This window comes from Mercenaria mercenaria, chromosome 15, assembly GCF_021730395.1.
Source record: "Mercenaria mercenaria strain notata chromosome 15, MADL_Memer_1, whole genome shotgun sequence".
In the NCBI taxonomy this organism is placed as follows: Eukaryota; Metazoa; Mollusca; class Bivalvia; order Venerida; family Veneridae; genus Mercenaria; species Mercenaria mercenaria.
In genome coordinates, this window is record NC_069375.1 from 11,489,419 (window position 1) to 11,508,824 (window position 19,406).

General features: G+C 35.2%; 1 protein-coding gene across 5 annotated transcripts; it reads left to right on the forward strand.

The window, feature by feature from the left end:
- The first annotated feature begins 2,933 nt into the window (after window positions 1-2,933).
- Window positions 2,934-19,286, forward strand: LOC123522809 (far upstream element-binding protein 1-like). 5 transcript variants are annotated; one of them, XM_053524546.1, is made up of 9 exons: window positions 2,934-3,101; window positions 7,179-7,236; window positions 9,535-9,573; window positions 12,335-12,368; window positions 12,787-12,953; window positions 15,673-15,744; window positions 17,825-17,839; window positions 18,202-18,259; window positions 19,049-19,286. In XM_053524546.1, the coding sequence occupies exons 1-9, from the start codon at window positions 3,054-3,056 to the stop codon at window positions 19,269-19,271; spliced, it is 714 nt and encodes a 237-aa protein (XP_053380521.1). In that variant the 5' UTR covers window positions 2,934-3,053; the 3' UTR covers window positions 19,272-19,286. The 5 variants fall into 5 exon arrangements, with proteins under 5 accessions (XP_053380521.1, XP_053380520.1, XP_053380519.1 ...); XM_053524544.1 differs by having other exon boundaries at window positions 2,942-3,101; window positions 7,179-7,272; XM_053524545.1 differs by lacking the exon at window positions 17,825-17,839 and having other exon boundaries at window positions 2,939-3,101; window positions 7,179-7,272.
- The last annotated feature ends 120 nt before the right edge of the window (window positions 19,287-19,406 follow it).

Here is a 19,406-nt window from a genome sequence, read left to right on the forward strand (position 1 = left end):
TTATTAAAGGTGCAGGTAATCCAGACTAGGCTGGTATCACCCCAGTATTGAAGTACTTCCGGGTCATTGTATCCTATGAAGCAGTTCTTTGAAATTGTGAGATCTGCATTTTGAAGCCATCCCTATTTTGTCTGGTTACATATCAAATGTATTTATTGACATTTTGTAAATTTTGTTTCTTTTCTGATGTCTTTAACAGTTGTTTTGCCTGTTTTCTGCAGGAACACATTTCTGTGCGGAAGGATTAAAAAAGTACCCCTGACCAGACGGGGTGCGTATAAATATTTGTACAGTAATTGTGAACATTGAAATGTGAAATAGCAAAAACTTTCATTGTTTATGTAAATTGTTTTCTAGTCATAAATGACTTAAATAATGTTAAACTTCAGAAATACAGAGCTGCCTCCCATTGCTGTAATTTTATTGTGAAATGTTCATGTTCAAAATGCTTGTTCTACTATACAGCAAAGAAGGAGAAATGATACCGGGCCGACACTAGCCTGGCTCCCGACGTGTACTAGCCTGATGCCCGGCGTGTACTAATTGTAGGTACAGTAGTACTAAATAGGTAATCAAGCAGCATTTCCGGGCTAATCGGATAATGACGGAAAGAAAAAATCCACAATTTTTCCCCAGTTTAAGTAACATTTTCATGTTTTATGTAAGCCAGTTCCTCTTTTTACTTCATTGTGGAAATATACTTGACATTTTGGTTGCATTTTCAAGGAGGTTTTGTTTTGCATTTACAGAAATGTAAATAACCCTTATTATGTGTACATACCCAAATTTTAGCTGTCAGTTTGGAAGATATTCATAGTGATGACCTGTAGAACAAGAAATCTCTCTTAGAAGATACATGACCTCTACTTTTCTTGGTGTTTTTGGTGGTTTATATGCCATTTTAGAATATAGGGCTAGTAATTCTTTTTTTAAATGGGCTTGGCAATGTTTTACATCTCTTAGAAGAGCGTTAATTTTATATAGAATATATAGCAAATTTATTTACTACTGTACAGCCCATTGGAAATAAGTTGCAAAACTTTAATCATCATCATCATCATCATCATCTTGTTCTTCTAATTACTACACTCCTTCATAACTTTGAAGATTATGTGTAGGCGCTGAATAAAAAATTAAGGTGTTTTTACATCAAGTTTGTACATGTACTTTCCAAATTTTACATTATTAAAACTTTGTACACTTGTAGCTGTTTAAAGACTGAGGGCTGAGATCAGAACAGGCACAGTGACATAAGCTTTGAAGGAGTCAGTTGTGGTTGCTGTGTGTGCGACAGCGAGCAACATGTTCCACTGACCTACTGTTCTGAGGAAAAATGAATGTTTATAAGAATCTTTGCATGTGCCAATGTATCTGAATCTGTATATGTTACCATGTCCATGCCGCGTTCTTGAATCGGCTGGTATTATTTAATTCTTTTCCGGATATATAGATACTACATGGTGGACAATTTTAAAGGACATTATTAGACGGGCTCTAGTTCTTATTATCTCTAATGATGGCCAATTCAAATTTGTTATATCAAAAACTGAGCTTGTATTATGATAGCGATTAGTGACAAATCTAGCAGCCCTTCTCTGAACTTTTTCAATTTGATCTATTTGGCTTTTATAGTATGTGGGTCCCAAATAGTACATGAATATTCTAACTTTGGTCTTACTATAGCTTTAAATGCATGTTCTTTCACTTTAGAAGAGTTAATTTCTATATACGCAGAAAGCCAAGGGACTGCTGATTTGCTTTGTTAGTTATTTAGTTTATGTGCTTATTCCATTTCCAGTTGTTTTGAAGTGTAACACCTAGATACTTTGATGACTGAACTTTTTCTAGAGTATGATGATGTAGTTTATAATTAAACTGGACGGGATTCTTTTTATGCGTAATACTAAGGATGTTACATTTATCCGGATGGAAATGCATCAACCAATCCTGTTCCCATTTACCAGCAGCTTCCAAGTCAGACTGAAGAAGTTTAGAGTCATTTAAGGTTTTAATTTCTCTATAAATTATGCTATCATCTGCAAAAAGTCTTAAAGTACTGTGTTTTATATAGTCAGCAAAATCATTGATGTAGATCAAGAAGAAGATAGGACCCAGAACTGTGCCCGATTCTTTTTATGCGTAATACTTAGGATGTTACATTTATCCGGATGGAAATGCATCAACCAATACTGTTCCCGTTTACTAGCAGCTTCCAAGTCAGACCTAAGAAGTTTAGAGTCATTTAAGGTTTTAATTTCTCTATAAATTATGCTATCATCTGCAAAGAGTCTTAAAGTACTGTGTTTTTTTTATATAGTCAGCAAAATTATTGATGTAGATCAAGAAGAAGATAGAACCCAGAACTGTGCCCTGGGATACACCAGAGGTTCCAGACACCTTCCTTGACAGTTCTCCTTCCAGGACAACTGTCTGGGTTCTATCCTCCAGAAATCCGAACTCCAATTGAGAGCATTACAAGATATTCCATAGTATTTTAATTCATTCAATAGATGGTTATGTAGCAGCTTGTCAAATGCTTTGGCAAAATCCATTATGATAATATGCGTCTGGATGTTGTTGTTATGAGACTTACTAATGTTTTGGATAAAAGAAATAAGCTGAGTTTCACAAGAACGTCCTAAATGGATTATCCTGTGCATATATATGTCTCTAAACTTATTAATTAGCTCCATTTCCTATAATGTTATAATACCTGTGATAACTACCTGTAATACTTTGTGATTACTATGACATATATTCAGCTGCAAGTACGGAATTGTTACGTTACCAGAGATTTATCCAAACCAGTACGGACTGAATAATGAAATAAAAAAAAAAGATAAATACTTCTATATGGATGTTCCAATAGTCTGTCTTATTTTTTAACGAATATTTTGTAAATGCAACAAAATTTAATTGAAACAAGCTCGTGTTTCTATTATTTTGTCTGTTTGCGGAGACGCTATAATATTCGACCAATCAGAGTTGGCCACAATCGATCTTTAGGGCAAGAGGCGCCGCCATTGTGTAAGAAAAGTGAGGGATCGAGGCAAATGGACCCACAAGCTGCCTTTGCTGACGCTGTTGCCCGTGCAAGACAGGTATATTTGATTTAATTTTCTTTTAGAAAGTTTGATTTACAAAACTGACACAGTTGTTTAAACGTAGAGGCGTAACTTAAGCAATTTGAGTTGATTTAACTCGTCGGCGGAAAGCACGCGGTCGTCACCTCGTGGTTGTTATATTTTCGTGGCATTCTTTGGCGTACAGTAGATTTAATTCATTTTGAATTTGCAGAATTCTGATCAATAAATACACGTTGTTATTTTGGCGCATCGTTAATTGACTCGACTTGATGTTTGAGATCGAATTTTATTGTAAAATTTGTATGAACAGGTCGACTTTGGTTGGGAGATGTTCTCTTTATCTAAACATTGTCCATCATTCGGAAGACAAAATTTCTCGAGATCGAAAGACTAAAATTAGTTTCAGAAACAAAAATAAATGAAAGAATACTTAAAACTCTCCTTTTTGAATGGATTAATTTATTTCAAAGATTGAAGATTATAAATCTTTGTTTTATCAAATTTTCAAAATCCAAATTATTTGGGATTTTTTATGCCCCCAAAGGGAGGCATATAGTTTTTGAATCGTCTGTCAGTCTGTCCGCAATTTTCGTGTCCGGTCCATATCTTTGTCATCCATGGATGGATTTTCAAATAACTTGGCATGAATGTGTACCACAGTAAGACGACGTGTCGCGCGCAAGACTCAGGTCCGTAGCTCAAAGGTCAAGGTCACACTTAGACGTTAAAGGTCATTTTTCATGATAGTGCATTCGTGTCCAGTCCATATCTTTGTCATCCATGGATGGATTTTCAAATAACTTGGCGTGAATGTGTACCACAGTAAGACGACGTGTCGCGCGCAAGACCCAGGTCCGTAGCTCAAAGGTCAAGGTCACACTTAAAACGTTAAAGGTCATTTTTCATGATAGTGCATTCGTGTCCGGTCCATATCTTTGTCATCCATTGATGGATTTTCAAATAACTTGGCATGAATGTGTTCCACAGTAAGACGACATGTTGCGCGCAAGACCCAGGTCCGTAGCTCAAAGGTCAAGGTCACACTTAGACGTTAAAGGTCATATTTCATGATAGTGCATTGATGGGCGTGTCCGGTCCATATCTTTGTCATTCATGCATGGATTTTAAAATTATTGGGCATGAATGTGTACCACAGTAAGACGACGTGTCGTGCGCAAGACCCAGGTCCGTAGGTCAAAGGTCCTAAACTCTAACATCGGCCATAACTATTCATTCAAGGTGCCATCGGGGGCATGTGTCATCCTATGGAGACAGCTCTTGTTTTAAGCATGAATGATTTATAGTGCTTAAGCAAACTTTTATGAAAACATTGAATTTAGGCCAATTAGGGCTGTGGTTTGAATAGAAAAAATCGATATGATATGTATTGCAATAAAGAATGATCAATATACGATACTGGTACTGATGATAAACCCGGACAGATGATAAAGTCGACCATCTTGGAAATATTCGCTTGCAATCGGTTATTTATAAAATTGAACACACCATCTAATAGTTTCCACTTACAACACCAACTGGTGTAAACAAAAATAAAATTGGTAAATATTCTGTATAAATAAATGACTTACATAAATTTGTATAAAAAATATTTATCCAAAATTACTGGGGAAGAGGGTGTTTTTTGCGCATGCTCACTGTCGAAACATGAAGGCCTGACATTTGGTAACTTTTCATTACTTGATCAGGAATGACTGTTGCAGCTTTTTGGGGAAAGTTTCAATATAATAATACCAAGAAAATTTTGTAAATGACAAAGTGTTCGAATTTATCATCAGTCAACGTTCATACAGTCCCCTTTTTACACACCCCTTTCAGGGCCTCACTTCGTGTGAGTTTGCTTACTAAATATAAATTTGAATTATTTCAGCAAAGGTTAAGCTTGATTTTGATACTGACCATTGATTACAATTTGCAGAAATAAAAAAGTTACAGGTAAAAAACCTAATTTTCTGTTCGGGTTTATCATCAGTACCAGTACGTATTGGCGATTCAGTACAACAGCTAGTAGGAACTTCTTCAAAGCTGCAACATGACAAGTCCAAAATAATTGTTTGTTTTGGGCATGATCGTGAGAAACTCTGTAGGCTCCTAAAACTCTGTGGGCTCCTATTAATGATTTCACAGTAGATGTATCGGTCTATATTTTGATGCTATATGTCGGGAAAATGCACATATTTCTGCTTAGAGTTGTAAATTTCGACTGAGAACTTAATACGTATGCAAGGCCTTTATTAGTATACCTGATCTTTTATGTTTGTTTTGCTTTCAGTTTATTCTGGACTTGAATTAAACATGTGCGCTAACAACATCCATGTAAATCGAATTCCCCACAACTAAAATTACATAGCAGGTGCGTCCGAAATGGAAAGTTACCGGCGTGACATCAGAATTTCATTTCGTTTTAGCAAGTAATTTCCAGTCAGTGCGCAAGTGAAAATAAAAAGCCAACGAAAAACAGAATTTCCTTAAATCACGTGCTTGATTTACACGAGTCTGATGAGACGCCATGCTTATCGGCTGATGTCTTTGAACTTAGCTATCAAAAACAAAAGTGAAAGTACTCATTGACTGTTTTTGGGATATAATGGCAGCCCAAGGTTACAAAAATACACTTATTTTAATTTCTCTGAATATTTTATTGAAAAGTGATAAAAAAATAAAGAAGATTAATTTTATTTTGTGTTAAAAGGGGCATTACGTGAAGATACGGAATATATCGATATAGGAAGAAAGTTGATACGCTTATCAGTGTAATCATGAATATTCAGTTCATATTGATATACCGGTATATTGATCCAGCCCTAATAGAATTATATATGGAATTGCGATTTGATTTTAAAACATGATATACTGTTGTGGTGGCTTAATGGATAAGTTGAAAGTCGAAGGTTTGAGCCCTGTCGGAGAGGGTCTTGTTACTGAAGAAAGACTGGTTGGTGAGCCGTCAGCTACACTCAAAATCCTTCATAACACTATTCGATATACTGCAGTATTTGGTATAACGTGGTACGCTCTTGCAGGGATTTTTTTACCGTTTCAAACATGGGGCCCGGGGCAAATTCAATTTGGAAAAATGGCGCGTAAAACCTGAAAATTGGGAAATTTTAAAAATAAGTTTTACCATTGTATGAAATTTAATTCAGCATTGTATGTCACATTACAAATACAACTTACAAGTCATTTTTTCTGTTGTTTTTTGTCTCTTGAAAGTGTCTACTAAATTGCACAAAGAAAGTCACAAAAAAACTCTTAAGACAAAGAAGGGTCAGTAAAAGTTACTAAAACCTTCAGATTTTGGTGGGTCAGTACCAGCTTCACTTGTGTACAGTGTTTTATCCAATGTTTTATAACCAGTCTTGGTCCGAGGATGTGTTTAATTTGTCATCGGCGTTCGCTTACCTTACCGAATCCTGGGACTTTATCGCAGTGGCCTGTGTTTCTCAGCCCTTGTTTAATTGACAAAGCTGAAGCTTGACAGCTTTTTGTTGTCAGCAGCATACTTTTTATGACTTTATTTGTGTAATATAATATTTACTATTTATTACTCGATACATTTTCATTTCCGGGAAAATTGGCGAGCTTGATTAAATGTGATCGCAGGGTCTTGTATACGGAACATAGGACAGTTCGCAAGATTTAATCGAATCGGTAATTGAGTGGTTATTTGATTAAAACAGGAACAGCGCTAAATAAGGAACAAGAGTCAAAACGAATAATCGGAAACCTGAAAATTGATCAAGATTACCGCAAAATTATTTTTTGGCAGATTTCTGGGTAATTTAAACCTCAAAATTGGGAAAATAAGCACATTTCTGCAATTGGGATAGTGCCGAAATTCGGCCCAAAATCGGCTTTAAAAATCCCAGTCTTGGCTCCCGAATTTTCCAAGACCAAAAAAATCTGCACTTGCGGAAGTAATTTATTTTGATCATAACCAGTTATAAAACTACTGGTCAGTGTAACTTAATACCTTTTCCATGACAACTGTGACAAAAATAAATAACTATAATAAATAAATTAACACTTTGCTTTACTGTTACTAATGAAAGATATCCCAACATTTTGTTTCAGATCGCTGCTAAAATCAATCAACCAGGCCAGGGTGGTGCAGGGGATGGTGTAACACCAGGTAAAAGACCATTAGACGCTGATCCAAACAATTTTGGTGAGTACTTTAGTGTGCTCACATATGGCTCGAGCAAAGATCACAGACTTTTTGAGAGGATCCTTGAAATTTTGTTTTATCTTAGTAACCTTGTTAAAAAGTAAATTGATTTCAAATTTCAAATCGAGGAAATTATCCTATTCCTATACAGGATAGTCTAAATAATGAGACCTTTGGTAGATCGATTTTACTTTCTGATATTTTACATTCAATGTGGGATGTTGACCAGTCAAAAAATTTAACGATATTCAACTCCTGAGTACAATTATTTGGGCTATATACAGGGTGTGGAATTCCTATGTCCGATGTGGGACTTTTTGCCAACAGACAGGTGCAGTTTTTCGTTCCTTTTGTCAGCAGACAAGCATACATTTTCAGGTATAAAATGGGGAGCAAAAAGCAAGAATAATTCAGTAACGCTGTTGCTAAAAGTTAATGGAGGTGATAAAATAATCTTGTCTATGAAATCCATGTTTTACCCACAGAGGGCCTCTTGATTGCTGCAGTTTTGGAAAAAACACACTTCTAAATTTAGCATCTTTTTCACGTCTAAATTAAGTATCTTTTTCCGCGTTCTAATTGGCACTTGGTCTCGGTCTCGCATGATTTTGCACACATTAACTCTATGAATAGAAACCGGAAATGTAAACAATTCTTGCAAACTTGGACAACTTTGTTGACAGAACGTTGGTTGCCGATAGTCGGGTAATGACAAAAATCAAAAGCACAGAGAGATCACGAGTACGATTCAAAACGAGTCAGGTCATTTAAAGAGTTTCAACTGACTTCACACAGGCAATTTTTCGGCATGGCATTTGAAAATCTGGACGAGTGAATTTTGACTGCGGGCAAGTGGATTTTTGTCTCATTTGTCGTAAAAAATATTGGGATTTCCACACCTGTGCTATAGAAGAGTGATACTACCAGGGCTTGGCAAACAAGTGTTTTTTTTATGCATTCATTAATATGTTGTATTTCATATGATTCCGAGACGGGCTACTTTTATCATGTGATGTCACATCACAATGTCAAGCACCAAGACTCCAGCTCATGCTGTCTTAAAATAAATTTTAATGCACTGTTATTTGAAAAACTGGCATGCACAATGTAATAGCACCTTGCCGAAAGTAAATGTTGGCTGTAATAAAGACTTGAAAATCCTTAACAGAATTCCTATATACATGTTGCAGTTTATAAAATTGTTAAAAAATAAAAACTGTTATTTAGGGGTGTTTTCCTGGTTGTTCTTCGTGAATTGCAAGACTAATTCAGATTTTGCAGTAGAATCTGTAAACATACTGTTTTCAAAGAATTTGTCAAGCCCTGCCGAATCGGATTTAAATTAATTGACTGTAAGAGTACAGTGAGAACTTACTCAAGCTCTTCTTGCTGTACAGGGTTAGAAATACAAGACTGTATACTGTTGTAAATCTTCAAGTTAATATTTCACCATAGTTCTTGCATATTTAGGCTCAACATTGGCAAAGTCTTTCTGTGTGATCTGTAAGAATTATGTTTCATCATATGGTGAAATAAACTTTGGTAAATGTAAGAAAACTTCAAAAACAAACATTTTCTCAGTAAAGTTTTGTCATAAGTCCTCTCAAAGAGTCTAGAATGTTTGTAGTGCGAAGGAAAAGGTTTGCAAATCATAAAATTTATATTCTCCTTTTCTACAATATTTTGGATCAGCTAAATATCTTTTGTAATCTTTAATTGTAAGTAATATCATTTGAACTAGTCCAGATTTTTACCCATTTTAATTCGTCAGTGAGTTGCAGCTTAGATTTAGTGCTAACTGTGTGCCAGTGTTTTTCTTTCGAAGATTTTTGAATGTTTCACTCTGACCCATTATCAGACCCATTTACTTATAGTATGGGGAGCTGAAGGATTTTTTTCACCAAGTTAGGAAATTCTTTAAATGTGAATATTGTTATACTAAGAAATGTTAGATAATTATCAACAAGATGTCATACTCATATTTTAAGGGAAAACAAATATCTTTGTAAAGATCTGACATCTTTATTTGGATGACTGAAAACGTGTGAATATATAGAAGTTCCAAAAATGGGTGAAATTCTGGCAGTATTGATGTACTTTTGAGTTTTGACAGTTAACTATAATGCTTAGGACAGTAATTTTCAGAGAACTAACAGTTTGAATATTAAACCTGTTAAAAGTGTTTGTTAAAGTTTAAATTGAAATGCTGAGTCTGTTAGCATGATGTGTATGTTAGCAAGGTGTTGAAATGTTTTGTTTCAGACGAACCAGAATCAAAGAGGAGCCCTTTCTTACAGGACCGTATGTGTTTTACATGCTATAACCTACACTTTGGGATCCCTTTATGGGGTCGTGCTGCGCAATTAACATTCATTGTTATTTTCACTTGTTAGGTCAAGGGATGAGTTTATTGATTATAATATATGACAAATTGTTAGAATTTTTCTTGATTGATAATTGTCAATAACCTAGGTAACTGTTTAGAACAAATTTTAAAAGTTTATTTGTCTGGTTACAATGATTGGCATCCTGTTTTGTTTGGTTTCTTCAAGTAATTACATGTACATTATTAGAAAGCTAGAAAAACACGTCAAATGTTTTCATTTGTTTTGCTTCATTTGCTAAGATTGTGCAAGTTGAGTGAATTTAACTCTTTTTTTATTTAAGGCAATATTTTTATTTGATTATGTAATAAAAGAATTTTAAGAAGTGTGTAAGGGAGTCTTTGTTCATGTAAACACTAACCCAACAAAAAGCTTCTGAGGGTTTGAAGTAGCAAGTATATGTTAACTTGCACAATGCTCTTGTAAGCCACTTAAACATGTACATTACTTTAAAATATTGCCCGTACTTTCAAATGAATAGTTTTTGACATACTGCGTCAGGGCAAACATTAACCTGACTAAACAGAATGATGTTTATTTTGATTTGTTGGTTGTGTTCCCATTCAGACTGTAGGTATTAGCGTCAGCTTTTATGTTCCATTCAATTCAGGTGTAAGGTCGTAGCTAAAGTTTAAGCGGTTGTCTCTACATCAAGCGTTAAAAATATGTAGGAAAACTGCAAGTTTTTATGCCCCCGAAGGGAGGCATATTAGTTTTCAACTGTCAGTCCGTTCGTCACAACGTTAACTTTTTGCATGAAGGCAACGTTAAATTTTTGCATGAAGGCACTTTACTCGCGGATCACTGCACCCAGGACCTTCAAACTTCACATGCTGATAGTACTTATTGAGTACACGACCCCTACTGACTAGGGTCACCAGGTCAAAGGTCAAAGCGCTGCGGGGTCGGGGGCATTTGTCACCATTAGTGACAGCTCTTGTTCAGTCTATAGTGGGATAAAACATATTGCCTAGATGGATGTGCATACTATCAGCAACTTAGTGTGAGGTTCTAGTAAGAAAAACAAGTCATATGGGTGACTTGACTTTGTGCAATATATACAGTTTGTTCACAAAGTCAGAATTTTATAGGTTTTTCGTTGGTGGTCTTCAGAAAGGAGGCATAGTTGGTGTTATTGGTTGTGTGTTTTCTTTTTGAAGTTCAAAAGACAACCAAACAACTGAAAATATTTCTGGAAGTTCTTGCAAGCGTGAAGTGAAAATTCAAATAAAGTTTTTAGGAGAATATGGTCCAGAGTTTTCACTCTGAGAAAAAACACTTGCATGCAGATACCAAGTCCCTGATACTGATTCAACCTGTACTAATTGTAAAGAAAAATCTGAAGTACCTTGCCCATTCCAGGAATATTTCTTTGTCCTCAGTTTCCGATTCATTTGGGGAAGTTGAGAGTTGCTTGCTTGCTAAAAACAAGCAGTCCAAGGTTAACTGTCGCAATTGGAACTTAAACAAAGTTGGAAAATCTGCATTAAACCAGACAAAACAAATGGACAGTTGTGGGAAGGGAGAGGGCGGAGGGAATGAGCCTGAAAGTGGTAAACTGCTTAAGTGAGTTAAAAGAACATTACGAACATTTTACATCAGCATTTGTGCGGTCAACCCTTCAGAAGCTTTTTGTATCAATTCAAGTTGATGAAGAATAAAATAAGTCTGCTTTTGATAGAGCTATGTGTCATCCTATACTCTTTTTCAGAGGAGAAAATTATACCAGGCCACTTATTGTCATTGATTTCCTTCATCATTATTTCGTTCATAATGTTGTTTATATATATATTGGGATTTTTCCAGCTCCAGATTTTATTTTTAAACGTGTAGTTGTACTGTTTGTCACTATATTCCAAAAATAATAACATGCTTTTTAGATGAAAATTTGTAATTTCATTAATTATTCACATTAACACGTATATGCATGCATTTGGGAGTGAAAAAATCCCAATTTTGTTTATTCTATTATAATTTATTTGATAAAATGTAATGCATATTTTGATGTACATGTTTGACAATGTATAATATTGCTTTTGTCACATATATATATTTACAATAATATGTACTATTTTCATATCGGTGCATACACTTGTGTATGTAGTTTTTTATGTGACAATTTATAATTTTCTCCTCTGTTTTATGTTTAGTTCTCTTTTTAATATTCAGTCCCCCAAGTTTCTTGTTTCTGATATCCTTTGTTTAGACTCTTTGATAGTGTCAATGTTCCTTAACAGACACCGTAGTTGTATATTTACTGTGCGTGTAAGGGAAAAGAAATGTTAGAAGGTTTAATTGAGGCTTAATACTACCAGCACTGCTTAATCTATTCTTGCACTGATTTGAAAATATGTCATGTTGTTGTAAATATAGAAATATCTTGTTCGATTTTGTGTATTCTGGATTGATGAAAATGATAACTTTTTGGTCTTAGATTTTTTGCAGTGCAAGCCTTCTCGCTATTGGAAAAGAAAAGGACTTACAGTTTTTTCATGTTTAAAATGTTTATCTACCATGAAGCTTATTGCAAATACATATCAGTTTGTTTATCTGAATTTTAATGTACATGAATTGATAACACTCAAGTCCATTGATTGAATGTAACACATGTTTCTTACAATGCGTATGACATAATTGTTTTAACAGGGTAGTAACTTGCGTGTTTACTGTACTTTCAGCCGCAGGTGGATATCCAGGACTTAATCAACCAAGGTATGCATTCAGTCACACTATTTCTAAGGCAGTTTAAGGCAAAATTGTTTGTGTACTATACTTGGCTCTTTGGTCCAAAAACTTGGATTATCAGGTAAAATGGCTCGTAAAAGAAATGTGGAGCATTTGGTTTAAGAAAACATATTTAGCTGTTCAGTGTAGGGATTTTTCAAATTTTTGGGGAGAAAAGTTTTCATAAATTATGCATTTTGGGGGGAAGATGAAGGAAACTGAAGCTGATGCAAGATTACTAGCACATGTGATTGGGGACTACAGTGTTATTTGTGGGTCACTGTATGAAGGCAAAAGTCCCAGCAAGTAGAAAAAAAGATGGTAGTGTTTGAAGTTACTAAGTTTACTACTTGTAGACTGTATAGACTGTGTAAAATAACCAGAGTTTAAAATGTTTTAATTATAGAAATACTGAAGCAGCCCAAGCAGCAGCTCAGGCCGCAGCCAGAATAAATCAACAACTAGGGGTCTCCTCACCAAACAGCGGGATGATGCAACCACAGAATGATCAAATGAACCTCGGAATGGTCATCACCGAGGAGTACAAGGTGCCCGATAGAATGGTCGGACTAAGTAAGTCTTTTTGCGCTAATATAATCGGCCTTAAAAAAAAGTAGTAACACTTTGTGCAATACTTGCTGGAGTTTGAGTTTTACTTCTGCAAAATGTCATATAGATAAGTTTGCTAGAAAGTAGGCAGTAATTTTAAAGTTTAAAGAGAATGATGCAAAGTGATCTTCAGATTCTTCAAAAAGGGTATTGGTACTGCCACGGATAGAATTCAACTTTAAAATATGTTTCATTTATCATTTTTACAAGTAAAAGTTCAGCTCAAAAATACTAACTACTTGCATTTTTGTTCAACCATTTGATAGAAATTTTATATACATAAATACCTGGTTGGTTTTTGCTGACATTTTGTGTAGTCATGAGACAAACTGTTCCTGTAGTAAACATCATAAGACAAAGCATGTTTTGCTTGTGTATAGGACACCATGCATGTCTCTGAATGGCATCCCCCTTGTTTTTGAAAAAAAAACCCCCCCCCCCCCCCCGTTTTTCGATTTGAGGAGCACACTCGGAGGCTTGGCAGTTCTGTGAAGTGTTGAAGTCTAGCAGTGTGCAAGATTAAACACAGTTTGATAAAGATTTCTTGCTCTTGTAGTTAGATATCTTGCAAAACTGGGACAATTTATTCCATTTACATTATTCCATTTGTAAGTAGAATAGTTTTTTTGTAAATAAAGATTTTGGATCGAGTTGATAATGCATGTCATTGCCATTCTTTTACATGTCTTGGTGAGCTATGTGATCACTCACATCTAGCATCTGTCCAGCATCTATCAGTCCATCCACATTTCTACAAACAAAATCTCTGAAACTGTGGTGGAAGTTGATGAAACTTTGCCTGGATGTTCCTTGGGTAGTCTTCTTCCAGAATTGTTCAAACTGTTCCGCTTGATTGTACAATAGTAGGGACTGCCAGAGCCAAACCCCTAAACAGATTTTGAAATGATTCCACATAAATGGTCTACTGATTCCCCACCAAAATTGTTCAGATTATTCTGATTCATCAAAACACATGGCTGTAAAGGAGTTTGGTCACTTTTCCTTAGATGTTTATAGAGGAAATCATTTGAAACTGCTGGCATGATTGTTGTGTGAGACCCTCTACCAGGATTGTTTAGATTATTTGGATTTGTCAAAAAACATGACCGTCTGGGGGCTTGTTTACTTTTCCCTATATGTATTTAGTGGAAACATAATAAAAATCTTGTGTGAAACTGCTGGCCCGATTATAAAATAATTTCACACAAATGGTCGTTGTGTGACCCTCTACCAAGATTTTTCAGATTATTCTGATTTGTCAAAAAACATGGCCACCAAAGGGCGTGGTCACTTTTCCTATAATTATGTGTGTAGTGGAAACTGTTTACTGTGTCATCATAAGCGAACAAACGGACTAGGGGGAGTTTGGGGGTGGGCGTGGCAATTGATCTAGGGCCATGGCACTCTTGTTCAAAATGCTTGCATTTTGAGAGTAGGCAAGCTTTACTTAAGATGGAAGTCCTAGTTTACGGCTAGGATGTTGCAAATATCCGAGAGAAATGTTGCTGTTGAATAGGAGCATACTTGAGTTCTTCAAACTGATCAGGTTAAACACAATTTGATAAGGATCTCTTGCTCTTGTAGTAAGAGATCCTGAAAAATTGTATGTCATTGCCATCCTTTTACATGTGTAGTTAGGGAAAGTGATTGAAAGCTAAAAGATAAATTTATTTAGTGTTAGATATTGTCAAAGTATAAAATGAATGAGCATACTCGGAGGCTTGGCAGTTCTGTGAACTGTTCAGGTCTAGCAGTGTGCAAGAATAAACACAGTTTGATAAAGATTTCTGGCTTGTGTAGTTAGATATCTTGCTAAACTGGGACAGGAAGATTTAGTGAGATTATGTTGGTGTTTCAACGTGACCGACTTGCTAAGGTCACCGACTACAAATAACTTGCCTCTGACCTCTGTGGGTTTCATTCCCATTGGACTGTCATGTTAAGGGGTAAAAGTCCCTTTTTTTGCCTGCTTGCATTTTGAAGTTGAAAACTGGCAAGGACGAGTGAAACATTCCCATATAGGCAACAAACCAGGAGAGTGCTTATTGCAACATAATCGTTACAGTAGTTCTCAAAATGTTTTGTTTTGAAGACTTGACAACAAGATGATGTAAATATTAGTTGCATAACGATCATGATTACACAGTGTGTGTAGTTGCTTTGCTAAGGGTAACAAAGTACAACAAGATACTTTAGATAGTGACTATCATTCCTTTGTAATCTTTATTATAAATACATGTATACCTGTTTGGATGTAAATATATTTTATCATTGTTTTTGTTATTATATTCACCGCTTCATTTCCTGCACTGGGTCACATTGAATCATAAATGGCTTACAAAGCATCCTAGTGTATGTAGTTTGACTGCTATCTTCCTGAACTGGGACAGGAAGAATATTAATAATTACAAATGTATGCTAGTTCTTTATTTGAAGATTTAAAAGAAAACGTCTTGATTAAGTTTAAGGACAAGTTCAGGTTTATGGGGGAAGGAAAACTACACGTTGTTACATGTATCAAGTTGTTGCCAACAAATGGTTTAAAGTATGAAACCCCTTAATATGCATCTAGATCTTGGAAAATTAATGTATATTGTTGTATCTAAGGAAGAAAAACTAGTCTTGAATTGTGTTGTTTCATTTAATACAATGTTATTAAAAGTGACACTTTGCTTCTTTTCAGTTATTGGTAAAGGCGGTGAACAAATTACAAGGTTACAGGCAGAAACCAGTTGTAAAATACAGATAGCACCAGGTAAGCCATTTACAGTCTACAAGTTGCAAACTAAAGTTTTCTTGTGTTTTAACATGATGAATAAAGTCCTGTCATACTGAAGTAATTCATTTCATTGAAGTAATTCATTTTTGAAATATCTGTGATTAATATTATTATTATTATGTAATTTTATGTTTTTGTTTTGAATTTATTGTGAGGTCATATCTAAATCTGTATGAAGGTAAAAATGTATTTGTATGTACATTACTGGCTACATTTTAAGGATTTATTCATGTTAAGGGTCAATTTAAGGTGAAGCTTTGTGAGGATTATTAGATTTTTGACAGGACTAGTTATTGCCCTTTATCCATTCTGTGCCTTGTGCAGTGCTTACATATGAAGACATGTGTTGTTGAATTTCTGTAGGGTTGATATTAATAGTTTTACAAAAATGTGAATAAAAAATAAAGACTTATTTTTGAAGAATGAAACTAAAAGAAAATAAAAGCAGTACCTAAAGCATAGTTTGACAGTAACATTTACAGGGAATTTTCAGTCCTAAACAATCCGTTCAATAAGCAAGGTCATATTTGAATTTGTTAAGTAAAACGAGGCTTGGTACTGATAGGTTTTCTCTAGGGCATGCTAAATTAATAACACCAGGGTCTATATTGGTGTGTCAACACTAGTGATGGGCCTACAATCGGCGACAATATGATAATTAGGGGTGTAACGATACATCGAAATATCGATGCATTGCGATACTGAGTGTCCCATAATATGCATTGATAGAAAAGTCACGATCCAATAACAATCGCCGATAGTTCCTTCAACAAGCGATAGTTTCAATAGTTTTGAAATTTTAGTAAATACAGAAATAATTAATAATTTATAAACCAAGAAACAGAGCCAGCTTTCATTTGCGCCTCTGAGAAATGGTTACGTCTCCATTACAATAATTACCCTCACGGAAAAAAAATACCATAAAGGACTGAGAAGTCTAGGAGATAATTAATAAATTTAGTTCCTTAGAAACTATGATTAAATATATTTAAATAACCTGTTGATCTTAAATGAGAAAAAGTACTATGGACATGGAGAAAGTAGGCTACTTGTATGATATAGCAAACTGTTCGGTAGGGCCCTTCATTTAGTGCTGGTACATCTTGGTCTGATCAGTCAGTTTTCATCTTTTTCGATGCTTTGGGTTATTAAACAAGTTGACATTCACAACAAAATGGCCGATTCGTTTGAGTATACTTTGCACAGGTTTATTGATTTACTTATTGTTTCAAAGCCAAGGAAGGCAAGAAGTAGAAAAAATGTTAAAAAATATTTAATGTTAGATTTATTTCTGTCCATTTCAGTTATACAAACATCTCAGTGTGTATTAACAGCAATTATAAACAGTGCCGTGTCTTACACTGTGTAATAATGCCAGTTGGTAGTTTTACTGTATAAAACATGGTGGCCGATAACTATTGCAATAGTATCGCAATAGTAACCTGCAATAGAATAGTATCCCAATAGTTTTTCTACAGTATTGCAATAGTCAAAATTGGCCTCAATAGTCACCCCTACTGATAATCATTGATGTGACATTCAAGCAACTATCACCGACCACTTTCATCAACAGATAAATTACTTGGATAATGTAGTTTTATTTGACCACCTTCTTTCTGGTATTTATGTTCCTGGTAATTGTACCACTGAAAACTACTTGGAGTACCCTTCTGCAAGAAAAATGGCTTCTGTGGGGCTATCTTAAAAAAAAAAGTAACTTGATATATATATATATGTGGCCATCCGAGTGCAAAATATATTGGAAAGCAAGGAACAAAGAAACTCTGTACGAGTGTAGCAAATTGTAAATATGATGTGATAACGTCCAATTAATTGCATCAGTTACCTTATTCAGTCAGCGCTGATTATTTGGCTTGAAGATCTTTAATACCGATTTGCCCATCACTAGTGAACACCTATCCCCACCTCCGACTTTATCAGACTGACTTTATCTTGGTTTACTGGGTGGTTTAAGTTCAGTTCATAAGTGCTAAGTGCAAGGCATAGTATGTTTTTGTGTGTGTTTGTTTATACATGTATATCCTTGATATTTCAGAATGTGACGGCTATGGTACGTTTGTTTTATAACATCAAAGATATGTGCAGCATTCATTGCTGTACAATAAAGTTTGTCATACTTTTCTGTCTATTTTGGTCATGCAGGGGTTTAGAGTACACTTGTAATTCCCACACTGCTGCTCTTAAATTGACCCTTAATGTTGTGCTCTGATGTACAAAATTGTAGTGTAAGATTTCTTGGCTTTGTGTTGTTACCATTTTTTGCATCTTTGCAAGTTTTTTTTTATTGTTAAATTCTCAACTTTAGTTGTTAAAGCCCTTTCTAAGTGTTACAAAATAACAAAGCAGTACTTAAACTTTGGCGAGGATTATCATTTAGGAAACTTCAATATAAAAAGATTTATTTTATTGCAGATAGTGGTGGTATGCCCGAGAGATCTACAACATTAACAGGATCCCCTCAAGCTATTAGGTTTGTAAAAGTGCATTTACATTGTTATAGTATATATGCTGCATGTAACACGAGACATACAGGGCTTGACAAATCCGTTTGTCCACTTGTAAATGGGAGTAAAAACCTGCTGCAGGCAAGTGGAAGTTGCTGCAATAGTCTAGTAGGACGAGTGCGATTTTTGGCCAAAATTCTATAAATCCAATGAAAAAGCTGAACAAAGTCATATATTAAAACGATTGAAACAGTCGATTCGTCATTTGTAACTCTTAGATCTGTTGCATTATGATAACTTTGCTAGAAATAGATTCCAGTATGTAATGTTTTGACCAGACTTAGAATTAGATGCTGTGGATTAAATTATTTTTCCTTGTTGAATGGCAGGATGAGTACAATTTGTAGTTCAGTGAGTTGAAATTCTAGGCAGCTTGTTCTAAGGAATGACTTGCTTACAAAGAATTTGTTGAGCCCTGACAAATAAGAAAATTTTAGAGTAGATGCTGTATGGTAGAGCATTTTGGTCCCAAACTTAACTGGCTGGCATACAGAAGGCTATGTGTTACAAAAATGTGTCTTTGCCATGTCCTCCCACATATTATCGTAGCTGAGCACTTACGATACTCAAAAACCAGCAAAGCAAAACAAAAAAAGTTGTAAATATTATCAAGGCTTGGATTTAATATGGCTTTTGGAAAGACTTGTTTACATGAAAAAACATTTTGGGTAGTGGTAGGGAAGAGTACCTGTATTAATGTAGAAGGCTATTTGTTGATGCAAGCCTTATATATATATTCCATGACCTGTTTGCAGTAAAGTAAAAGAAGAAATCAACAAAATAATTCAGAGAGCACAAGGGTCTGACCAGGGAGGAGGAGGAGGATACGGTGATAATTCAGGGAATATCGAAATCTCTATACCGGGCAACAAAGTCGGTCTCATTATCGGTAAAGGTGGAGAAACTATTAAACAGTTACAGGTCAGTAATGTTAACTTGAAAGATAAGTTTTTATGCCCCCGAAGGGAGGCATATTAGTTTTCAACTGTCCATCCGTTCGTTCGTTCGTCACAACGTTAACTTTTTGCATGAAGGCACTTTACTCGCGAACCACTGCACCCAGTACCTTCAAACTTCACATGCTGATAGTACTTATTGAGTACACGACCCCTA

Coding starts and splice junctions, on each gene's coding strand:
- LOC123522809 (XM_053524544.1), top strand. CDS start 3,054: ATGGACCCACAAGCTGCCTTTGCTGACGCTGTTGCCCGTGCAAGACAG. Junction 7,273..9,534: donor CGCTGATCCAAACAATTTTG/GTGAGTACTTTA, acceptor GTTTTGTTTCAG/ACGAACCAGAATCAAAGAGG. Junction 9,574..12,334: donor GAGCCCTTTCTTACAGGACC/GTATGTGTTTTA, acceptor CTGTACTTTCAG/CCGCAGGTGGATATCCAGGA.